The 11,748-nt window shown below is 40.6% G+C and overlaps 1 protein-coding gene across 1 annotated transcript; it reads left to right on the top strand.

The window, feature by feature from the left end:
• Positions 1-440: 440 nt before the first annotated feature.
• narf (nuclear prelamin A recognition factor) lies at positions 441-9,626 on the top strand. The gene is made up of 12 exons (XM_008302063.1): positions 441-565; positions 1,274-1,346; positions 1,453-1,518; positions 2,162-2,290; positions 2,409-2,541; positions 2,826-2,960; positions 3,783-3,901; positions 4,905-5,034; positions 7,741-7,813; positions 7,989-8,126; positions 8,317-8,474; positions 8,563-9,626. The coding sequence occupies exons 2-12, from the start codon at positions 1,290-1,292 to the stop codon at positions 8,808-8,810; spliced, it is 1,386 nt and encodes a 461-aa protein (XP_008300285.1). The 5' UTR covers positions 441-565; positions 1,274-1,289; the 3' UTR covers positions 8,811-9,626.
• The last annotated feature ends 2,122 nt before the right edge of the window (positions 9,627-11,748 follow it).

Here is an 11,748-nt window from a genome sequence, read left to right as displayed (position 1 = left end):
CTTTTTGGATTTTCTACAACTGAGTAGCGATTTCAAAAGATTTTTTTTAATCTCTTATAAAAATATGCTTTCGTTTATTTAACAATTATCACATTTTGTCTTCTTTTTCACACTTACTTAAAATAAATACATGTAGATAGATTAGGAGTATTAAATTCCTGGCAGTGTAGTTTCGTAGTTATTTTTCCGCAGCGTTTTCTTTTGACATTGTAGAAAAAGCCACATTCCGGAGCAGGCTAACAGCCCTTCTGCGCATGCGCCCTGGACCTGCCGGGGCACACAATGGAGTCGGACGTACACAGGGACGACCGGTTGGGAAACTAGAAACCCTGTCGCTTATGAAAGCAGCAGTTAGCGTATTATGAAATAACCGCTGGGCTCGGAGCCAGCGGTGGCGGTGTCTCCGACCATAGACAAGTTGACCTGAGGGCGAAAGAGAGCGCTGAGTAACCGCCGGGTTCACCTGCTGTGTGGTGCTGCAGTCCTCCGTTGGCGGTAGTTGCTCTCCTGGCTGCCCTCTTGCATTTTCCCCATCCCTTTGTCCCGAAAGAGCAGTAACCGTCCGGTGAGTCACCTGAAAGTTCGTCCTTGTGATTTTTAACACTGGGCCTGCTGCACTATTTACTCATTTTCACAATTAAGGCCTGACTTTCGTGTCTTACATATTTTTATAAAATAAAGGCCTGTAATATATTGGCATGTATTAGGTCGTAAAGTGAAAGCTAGCTAAAATATAAGCTAATTAACGTTCTGTCATTAATGTTGTAGAAAGGGCTATATAACGAAATATTCACCAAACAGTTGAATATGTTGTCCTTTAAATCACGACAGAGTAACATATTATATACCTACAATAGGCCAAACTGTATGGGATTTTGCAGTATGACAGCTTTCTGCCCAAACTTGTCGTTTATCACCTCATATGCACGTAATGGGACGTAATGGGGCTCTATGGATGTTTTTGTTGGCACTGCGTATATAATTAACGAGAGCAATTTAAATTTAATGACAGGATACTAGTTTGTGTTCATCATCACTTTCCCACCATCGTAAAGCTGCTGTGTTTGTGATAAGCGGGTTCATGTAATAGGCCGAGGGGCCGGTCAGAGGAGGGTGGAGCAGACTAATACAACACACAGCAGCGATCCGCAGCCGCAGTCACCATGTTGCTGCTGCTGCTGCTGCTGCTGCTTCACAGGCTATGAGGAAATGATCCAACACAGGGAAGCCAGTGGGGCTGTTTTCCATTTACTGTGTACCTCTCGATTTAAAGGTAGCCAACAAGAAAGATGTCAGAGGTCAACATAGCAAAGCGCAAGGACAAGTGTGAGAACTGCACCAAACAGGTATGTATCACTGTGAATCAATTGATTCACTTACAAGTGCTGCATTTGAAATGTTTTTTTCCTGCTGTCAGTCCTCAATTGAATCATTATTTCTCTTTCAATGCAGTGCAACAAGAAGCAGAGTGATGATGGTGCTAACTCAAAACAGACGACGGAAGACGTCAACGGACAGGTAAAGTCTGATTACTAAGAAGTTCTATTATGGATTGATTTAACCACATCCAGTCCACCAATTTTATACAACAGAATTAGTAAACTGACCACCAGGAGTACTGTTCAGATTGGGAAAAAAAGTAGAGGTTTCTACAGTCTAAAAAGAATCCCTGGATTATCTCAGTTTGCATGTAGAGACTGCACATTTACTACAAAAATGTAAGATTAATTTGTAAAGTGGAGATATGGAAGGTTTGTGAAAAGATGCTATCAAGTCACGACATAGTCCCGAATTTCCACTTTGGGGATCAATAAAGAGTTATCTTATCATATAGGTTCCAATGATTTTCAATCATTTTAAACATCTGTTCCATGTCAGTCCCCCAACCATATGAGAGTCCACTACAAAAGTTTTTTCATAGCTATAATTTGTGTCTTAAAATCACTTTACTTGCCATGACTTAAGACAGATTAACTTTATTATCTGATTTATGAGACAGGCATGCAGGTAGAAGAACAAGCATTTCCAAAAGTTTCTAAAAATTGCAAAAATACATTTATCAGCAGCTTTTCTGTGTTAGATTTTTGTCAGGGAGTGCGTGGAAGTCTCTTTGAAAGTTTCAAACAACCCTTCTCCTGTGACACTCTCTACTGTTCTTTAGGTGAATGAGGGATCCCAGTTGTTGTTGAGTGCTTGTCTGTCCTGTGATGGCTGTCTGTCAGAGGAGGACAGCCTGAAGATCTCTCAGCAGAGCCTGGAGGAAGTGGAGCGAGTTCTAGCGCTCAATAAGGTACACTGCGCCCGAAGCTTGCCTCAGAAACCTGAGCAAGCCAGAGTGTTGTCTTGTTGCACTTTGAACAATAATTTTAACAATAACGCTGTCCCCATTGTTTCTCTGACCCTGTTAGAGGTGTGACGTGTCGAAGCACAAGGTGCTGGTGGCGTCGGTGTGTCCACAGTCCCTGCCTTTCTTTGCTGTCAAGTTCGGTCTGGACATCACTGAAGCTGCCCACAAACTCTGCAGCTTTCTTAAGAGCCTGGGTGAGCATGTGGAAATGTTCTGGGGTTTTTGTGTGATCTGGGGTGACTCTTGACAATCTTTTTCTTACTATCTTCTGTCCCATTTTGTATCTAAAAGCAGATTTAGCTCTGTTAAATGAAAGGACTTCATTCTCAACTTGCTACTAAAGAAAGTCTTTAATTTATCGTCTGCAACTGTTAACAAATCTGTCATTGGTGTTTAGAGACTGCCACATATCTGTTGATCTCAGTAATAGATTTTCAACATCTTCCTTTTACTCACTGTCTGTCTCTACTCTCTGCAGGAGTGCAATATGTGTTCGACACCACTCTGGCAGCAGGTTTTAGCATCTTAGAGTCTCAGAAAGAGTTTATTCAGAGGTATCGCAGGAGGAACCATGATTCCCACGCCTTGCCCATGTTCACCTCATCCTGCCCAGGTAAACTGTCCTCATCCTCACTTCTTTTGCCTCCTCTGCTTTTTGTTTTTTCTGTTTTCCCTACTTGTAGACGGATTCTCTGTCCAACTGAATTATCTTCTGCCCTAATGTTTGGTTCTATTTTTCATATTCTTTTTTTAAATGTATCTTCTTTGCAACTTTCTCCTGCTGCTCTATATGTTTTATACTGTACACTAAGCTCCTTATCGTGCCATGTGTTGAATACATGGAATATCAATAGGGCTTATTTTAGAAGCACAGATAGCAGTAAAGAGCTGGTGGGGAAAGATAGAAAGCTCTTCTTTCACCACTCCCTTCATCAGAGCTACAGATAGGACCCAAGAACTTCAGTGCCCTTTAATTCGGTTTAACCACAGAATGCATAGACATCTAGACTTTAAGATTCCAGGGTTGCCATTGGTCGTGGAGGCTGGCATCACTCAAATTCAGCCATGGAAAGTCTGGAAAATTCCTACGTCAAGGGGAAGTGGGATTGTCAGCAATGTTTAGAAATGGGCAAATTTACAGGAATCTGCCAGAATGTTTTTAGAAATTGAATATTTATACCTTGGTGATGATTATTTAATAGCAGAAACCAGACTGTTCCCTGTTTAATACCATTCATAACTGATTGCGAAGAAATGAAACATTTGTCAAATGTGGATTGTTGTGGAATGATTTTGAATTTTACATCTGAAATAGGTGACTTTATTTCCCATTAAGAAATGTACTGTTTGCATGTTTGTGCCTGTTATTATCCTACAATAAATTACAACATGGACTACTGATTAATAAACAATTTGTGTGTGTGTGTGTGCACAGGGTGGATTCGGTATTCAGAGCGTGTCCTAGGCAGTCTCGTCACTCCTCATATCTGCACAGCCAGGTCTCCTCAGCAGATCATGGGCTGTCTGGTCAAAGATTACTTCTCCAAACAGCAGGTGAGGGATCCTTCTCTGTCACAACTTACAGTCAAAGGAGCATGGGTGGATGGTAGTGCCTTTAAACAGTTGTTTAAGCAACAAGTTAAAAGGTGGACCAAATTAATATGTGATACATTTACTTAGAACTTTCAAATATTAATCCCACAGAAAGCAAAAACAAAAATCACACACTGTGATCGAAATACCTGCATGTACAGTCAGCACCATTTGTGGCTACTACTGAACTCTTGAAATTGTGCTGCTCTTTGAGGGAGACATCAGTCAATCATAAGACAAATGCAAACAAAAATGCAACTCATAATAAATGCTGCAACAGATAACAATTTTAGAAATAACCTCAAATATAGAAATGGTTGGAGGTGAAACTTTGCAGATTTTGACATGTCTCAGGGGGCTTCAAGAAAGAAAAAGTGGTTTTAAAGATCCCACATTCAAACAGAGTCAAACAATGGTGGACTATAAAGTGAGAATCTTGAAGTCAAGTCTATAGGGAGTGGAGCGATCTGGTGTCTCTGTTTAGGAGCAAGACCATTATGATGTGTTGGGCAGATTTTAACCTCATCATACATCTGGTTTAGCTGCAGCTTAGCTAGTCAAATGCTAAGTAACAGAGCAGCAACTCCACATCATTTCAGATAAAACTTTAGTTTCTAACTGACATAAGTATGCAGCTGCTTGACAGAAATCAGAGGGAAAGCCCTGAGTCCAATGAAAAAAATGTAACTAAATGAGGAACTATTAGTTTCGGTCATTTACAGTACTGTAAGTTGTTCAGTAGAGTGAGTCTGCCCTGTCTAAATGTTGACTAAATAATGGAGAAGACATTTATTGATAGCTGGCTGTGACAGGTGGTGTGTTCAAGATAAAGCTGAACAGTCTCAACACAGCCAACACAGCACTATGACTATAGGCTAAAGTCACATTCAGTTCTGCTCTGCTTCTATTCCCGACCCAGAAAAGAATCAGTCTTGTTATGTTTTCTCTCCCTCTCTCCTAGCAGAAGCTGAGTCCAGAGAAAGTCTACCATGTGGTGGTGGCTCCCTGCTTTGATAAGAAGCTCGAGGCTGTCAGAGAGGAGTTCTACAACAGTCTGCTGGAGACCAGGGACGTGGACTGTGTCCTCACCTCAGGTAAGATAAAGAGGGCTGTCTTACTCACTACCGCTCTGGACCACAACTCTGGACCAGATAGTTTTTGAGAATGCTTAGTAGAGCTTGTTGGGCATATAAAGTGCAACTTTTCTGTCCTGGAGATTTTATCTGACAGCCAAGTCATGTCTGTACAGTGGAAAAATTCCGAGTAACATTTTCAACAAGTCAAGAATTCAAGTGATAGCTTCCTCCCAGGGCCTCTACAATTCTCTTTCTGCACCTCGTCGTGACTCTCGGCTATTTAAAAGTCATACAGGAGAACTAAACCTGCACTATAAGGGCAAAATCGTGATTATTTTGATCAATATTTAGATTAAAATGATGTATCATATTACTCATTGATTTTAGGGACAAGATATTTTATTGCACTTTCATATATAAATAAGCCAAAGTCTTTTTTTGCTTCCACATTCTCCAACATTCCTGCTAATGTACAAATCTTTGCAGACTTGTCCTTATTTATAATGCATCAAATAGGATTTGGATATAACTAAAATTGTACTTTGCACTTTTTCCCCAAAATTAAATCAAATCAGGTGCTTTCACTTATTCTTTGTACGATGTGGTGATGTGTTATACAAGACACTGGCCAAGTCAGAGAATTAGCGACGTAACGTTATCAACCTTTAGCCATGAAAAGGCACCCCTGGAGCAGATAGAATTAAGGATCAAGGGTCTTACAGTGGCAGCTCTGGGGCTTTAACTTCCAACTAATCAATCAGTAACCCAGAGCCTCAATCTCCCGCTCATGATGATCATCTGTTTCAAGGGACCAACTCTTCACTTTTTGCTCCAGACGTTTGATTTTGTCAGTCGGCTGACTCCTTGTTGTCTGTCATTTTTGTACTCTGGACTGCAGCCATAACATCCATTTGCACAGGCTGCTGCTGCAGGGATGCATGCACAGTGGCATGACGGCTCTCAAAATCGAAGCCAAGATATCTTGATTGTTTGCTGGTTGGCTGTCAGTTTAGAGAGCACTTGACTTGATGTGCAGAGGAGTTTTTTGTAAGCAAAGGATACATTTTGAATATCAATATCATAGTCAGTTGTGTTTATTTAATTGCAGGAAGCCAAAAATACAATGGTAATTATGCTTTAATTATTGTCCTAAGCCCTAATTACATGTACACAAGTGGACAAAATTGTTGGAACCCCTCAGTTAATGAAAGAAAAACCCACAACGGTCACAGAAATAACTTGACTCTGACAAAAGTAATAATAAATAAAAATTTCTATGAAAATTAACCAATGAAAATCAGACATTGCTTTTGAACTGTGGTTTAACAGAATTGTTTTAAAAAATAAACTCATGAAACAGGCCTGGACAAAAATGATGGTACCCCTAGAAAAGAGTGAAAACAATAATAATGATAATAAAATAAAAAATAATAATGATGTGACCATAGGGACATGATCAATCAAGGTGTGTCCTCTAATTAGCATCACAGGTGTCGACAAACTTGTAAGCAGTCAGTCGGCCTATTTATAGGGTTACAAGTAGTCGCTGTGCTGTTTGGTGACATGGTGTGTACCGCACTAAACATGGACCAGAGGAAGCCAAGGAGAGAGTTGTCTCAGGAGATGAGAAAGAAAATGATAGACAAGCATGTTAAAGGTAAAGGCTATACGACCATCTCCGAGCAGCTTGATGTTCCTGTGACTACAGATGCACATATTATTCAGAAATTTAAGATCCATGGGACTGTAGCCAACCTGTCTTGCAACAGGATAATGACCCAAAACACACAGCTAAAAACACCCAAGAATGGCTAAGAGGAAAACATGACTGTTCTGAAGTGGCCTTCTATGAGCCCTGATCTAAATCCTATTGAACATCTGTGGAAGGAGCTGAAACATGGCGTCTGGAGAAGGAACCCTTCAAACCTGAGACAACTGGAGCAGTGTGCTCATGAGGAGTGGGCCAAAATACCTGCCGAGAGGTGCACAAGTCCCATGACAGTTACAGAAATCATTTGATTACAGTGATTGCCTCAAAAGGTTGTGCAACAAAATATTAAGTTAAGGGTAATATCATTTTTGTCCAGGCCTGTTTCATGAGTTTATTTATTGATTTTTTTAAATCTGTTAAACTACGGTTCAAAAGCAATGTCTGATTTTCATTGGTTAATTTTCATAGAATTTTTATTTATTATTACTTTTGTCAGATTCAAATTGTTTCTATGACCATTGTGGGTTTTTCTGACATTAACCGAGGGGTACCAACACTGTTGTCCACGTGTGTATACACACAACTATCCCAGTGCAAAGGTACACAGTCTAATTATCACGACAGGATGCATATCTTTTTTTCCTCTCTCCTGTTGAGATCCAGTCGTTTGTGCCGAGATGCGGTTTGAGACAGGTGATACCTGACAGCATAGAGCATCTCAGAGCAGACATTTGTGAAGAGGTTTTGCTTCCTCTGTCATTCTATTTTTATCTGTGGGGAAAGCCACAACTGCTGCTAAATTAAGAAATCTGCGCACCTGCTCAGCTGTAGAGATTCAGCTCAACAAGCACCGAGATGAACATGTAGTAAAACTACTTAAGCTGAAACCTCATCTCTGCTTGTTTCCTCTTTTTTTTCGTTCTTTGTTTTACTACCTCACTCAGAGTATCAAAACATGCAAGGCGTTGATAATCATAGAGATGTTTCAGTAACAGTAATGTTTCATGTTTCAGGGGAGATCTATTACCTGATGGAGAAGAGGAAAGTGTCAGTGGAGGAGCTGGACTCACTTCCACTGGACCAAGTGTGAGTTTTTAAGTTACTGAAATAAGAAAAAATAAATAAATTTATGAACATACCAGATGTTCTATCAACATAAGTAATTCAAGTGGACATCAATGCTATCAGGCTTGTGTGATAATAAGATAAAACACACTATTGTCACAGAGTCCGTATCATAGTAGCTTCATTGTGACTGCAGGTTGGGAGAGGCTGGAGACGTAGCACTGGTGAGGCACGATGGCAAAGGTTCTGAAGGCTTCCTGGAACACGTGTTCAAACACGCTGCTAAAGAGCTTTTTGGTCTGGACGTCCAAGAGATCACATACAAGACCCTCAGGTAGGAGACACTGAGACTATAATAGACTGAAATATGACCCAACCAGCCTTTTTTATTAGTCCCTATCACTTTATGTGAATTCTTTACAATGCCAATAGTATCTTGTCCTCTTATCTTGTAATTCGGACATCAAATACGATCCCTTTGTCTGAGAACTGTTTTCCGATGTACCATGTTGGTGGTTTTACAGGAATCGGGACTTCCAGGAAGTGACACTGGAGCGGGATGGGGAAACACTGCTGCAGTTCGCTGCCGTCTATGGTTTCAGGAACATCCAGACTCTAGTTCATCGTATAAGAAAGGGACGTGTCCCTTACCAGCTAGTGGAGGTGCTGTCCTGCCCTGGAGGTAACATCCAGCGCCACCCCACAGCTCTCACCAGCTCTTTTAACTGATGAGTGGTTGCAATTTTGAGTCCTCTCATTTTTCTCCTCAGGGTGCTTGAGCGGCCGCGGTCAGGCGGAGAGCGAGGCGGGAGGTCGAGTGGATAAAGCTCTGGTCCAGCAGATGGAGGAGGCCTACAGCAGCCTGCCAGTCAGACTCCCGGAGGTCAACCCCACCCTGCACACCCTTTATCAAGACTGGCTGCAGGGCCAGGACTCATTACAGGCCAACAAGCAGCTACACACCGAGTACAGAAATCAGAGTCAGATCCACGCGCAGCCCCCACACATGCAGTGGTGAGAAGAAAGGGGCTGTTTAAAGACATGAATCAACAGCTGCTTGGTTGTGATTCTACGTGGACCATCTCATCTTTAGTGCTGGTTCAAGGAAGGACAAGCTGTGGGCCGTGCAGCAAAATGGGCCAGTCTCAACAGGTCATTTTTCCATTTGGCCACAGGGGGGAGCAGTCTGTATTTTAATGAATGGGGCCTCTTCTGTGCCAAACCTGAGCCTGAGGAAACAGAAGTCCAGAAACACACATACAACACTTCTGCTCACAGAAGTAGTAATGTCAATAGGTTGTTGTGATAATGGCTACCAATAAAAGAGGTACAGAGTTCTGAGGATTGACGACATCAAGTGTTAACTATTTACCAGTACGTGAATTCACAGAGCAATAAGCCGCTGAGATAAGGAATGTCACACCTGGAACTCATAAAGTGAACTTGAATGTTTATTTGAGGAGCTTATTGTATGCCACATCTTAACTGTTGAAGATGAAACACGCTGTTTTACTTTGCGTTTAAGTTCTCCCCACTCACTCTTTGTTGCTGAAAGACCAGAAAATGTGTTTTCAAACCCAGTGATAACTATGCAACAGTGTCTTATTAACAGTCACAGTGAATGGACAGTTGAGAATGTTAGATTATCCGTCCCAGTGGAGGGTGACTACCGTCGTTATTTTTAATGGACCCATGAGGATTTTATTTGTGTTATCATTTTTATCCAGGTCCACAATCCAGTATTTTTGTTAAGTTATACATTTTTATGTGTTGTTTTACGAAATCAAACATCCATGTCGTATATGTAAACCACTAAAATATTCTGACAAACCAACGAAGTGGCGTCTCATTTCAGTGTAGTGCTTCCTGCACAGGTAATGTTTCATGTGTGAGGCAAAAAATAGCAAAAGTTTGGAGAGGTCTATGATCAGTGTGTGTGTGTGTTTTTTTTTTTCTTTCTTTAACTATGTGAAATCCATCCACAAAATACTTTGTCTTCTCATGAAGGTTTCTCAACTTGAAACCTTTGGATTATCCAGAACTTTATTCCATTTCTGCTGTGAGTTCTACTAATAAAACTTCACGTGACTTCTTGTATGTAGAAGTCTAAACAGCTTTACCAGAGCTACCTAGATGACTGGTTACAACTACAAGTCAGTGAGAAAATGGGCTTTTGAATTGGCTTTTAATCAATAATGCTGAAGACGAAAGACATGGATGTCAGAAAATATTATTTAAATGAACTATAGTACCTGAACACCTCTTACGAAAGAGATGGAAGACCGCAGCTTGTTTTTGGTTGGAGCAACTCCAGGAGGTGTTCGACAAGACGACAGCAGTTATCTGTTGGCAGGCATTGTAAGACTGTCATTGTTCAAATGCAGATTGTTAAATGAGTAGTTTTGTGATTGATGTTGTGTTGTCAATGTTGATACGTGAGTTGGTTGGCATTGTGTGGGGTTTAGCTAGTAATAAGCCACCATGACAGAGACTTCCTTAACCTGAGCAGCACACACACAGCTGTATTACACAATATGTGTAGGAAACGCTTGACAAACGGATATTTTTCTCGGGCAAAGTTGAATACTTGTTCAGATGAAGAAATTCTTTATTGTTGTAGAATATAAAGCTCAAAATATCTGATATCCATTCCTGATATTTCTGAAGTTTACAAATGGCAAATGCCCGTGGTTAGACATGTAATGTAGCTGTATTTAATTCATTTTAACAGTCAGTTATTAATTGCTAACATGAATGTCAGTGAGGGGACTTGTTCGCTAATGCAAACTATAGTTTTAAAACATGTTGGTTGAATTTGAAATTAAATAGCAAAAATGAGAGTAGATTTGTTGGTTGAAAGAGGACTCCCTGTCCTAAAGTACACCAGATTTTTAGCTGCTGGATAGAGATTTGCAGAGCAGGAGACAAGACTGAAGGAGGATAAGAGATGCCCTGCACTTTGTTTCTGAAAAACAAGACATTAACTGGTGTAGGTTTCCTTTTTCACATTTTTTTTCATTCATCATCTAGTAATTCTAGTTGTTCACATAAAAATGATCATGAATATTGCATTCGCAGGGATGTTCGAGTGAAACGTAAAAAAGAGAACAAGAGGGCCAAGCTTGGATCCCTGAGGAACTCCACAGGTCAAAGGAAACAGTGATTACTGAATATTGAATATATTTTATTTAACAAATGTGGTCTAAACCGATCTAAGGCAGTATCACTGAAGCCAAAACCATGCATCATGCAGAACTGGGGAGCGTACCGATACCGATTTGGACTGATAAGCTAAAGATGCCCCCATGGGATGTGTTTGATTGGGCTATTCTTTTATGCTATGACTGATGTATCTCAGAGTGATTGCTTATGTAACCAAAGTCTGCAAAAATCGACACCAAATATTAAATAATGGCAATTTAAAGGAATGGTTTCATATTTTTCTACACCTATTTGCTTACTTTGGGAGAAATCCTCTACTTTCAAGATCAGGCTCCAGCTGATCTTTTTGATAAAGCTCAGAGTTCGGACCGGCTCAGGTGATCCTGAAGCATCCCTTATTTATGCTGCTATAGGCCAAGTATGTACGTCAATGTGTTTGTGTCTTCTGCCTCCCATCGTTTGTTTTGTTCTCTTTGTCAGTCATTCTGATGATTGTTTCTCATCACTCTATTTTTGTCTTTCTGTTCTCTACAGTATTGTCTATAAACTCATGGATTGTATAACCACTGGAAGGTTATTGCTGACAAACAGCAGCAGGGTTCACTGATTTCCAGGAATCAATCATTAGCTTTAGGCTGCCAACTGAGACTTGGAAATAGTTTCACCCATTAGGTGCAGCCAGTGAAAAGATATTTGTGATCAGCTTTTGTCTGACTGAAAGTATGCTCACATGTATGTACAAAAGTTGACTGACACATCAATGACAAAAGGTCTTTGAGCATCATTCTCTTCCA

Source organism: Stegastes partitus, unplaced genomic scaffold (genome assembly GCF_000690725.1).
Source record: "Stegastes partitus isolate 25-593 unplaced genomic scaffold, Stegastes_partitus-1.0.2 Scaffold1753, whole genome shotgun sequence".
NCBI lineage: Eukaryota > Metazoa > Chordata > Actinopteri > Pomacentridae > Stegastes > Stegastes partitus.
Note: the sequence above shows the minus strand (reverse complement) of the source record. Positions and strands in the feature narration are given on the sequence as shown.

Excerpts from the sequence above, each read along its gene's own strand:
- narf (XM_008302063.1), top strand. The coding sequence starts at position 1,290 with ATGTCAGAGGTCAACATAGCAAAGCGCAAGGACAAGTGTGAGAACTGC. Across the intron at positions 2,542-2,825 it reads CAGCTTTCTTAAGAGCCTGG|GAGTGCAATATGTGTTCGAC; the intron begins GTGAGCATGTGG and ends TACTCTCTGCAG. Across the intron at positions 3,902-4,904 it reads ATTACTTCTCCAAACAGCAG|AAGCTGAGTCCAGAGAAAGT; the intron begins GTGAGGGATCCT and ends CTCTCCTAGCAG.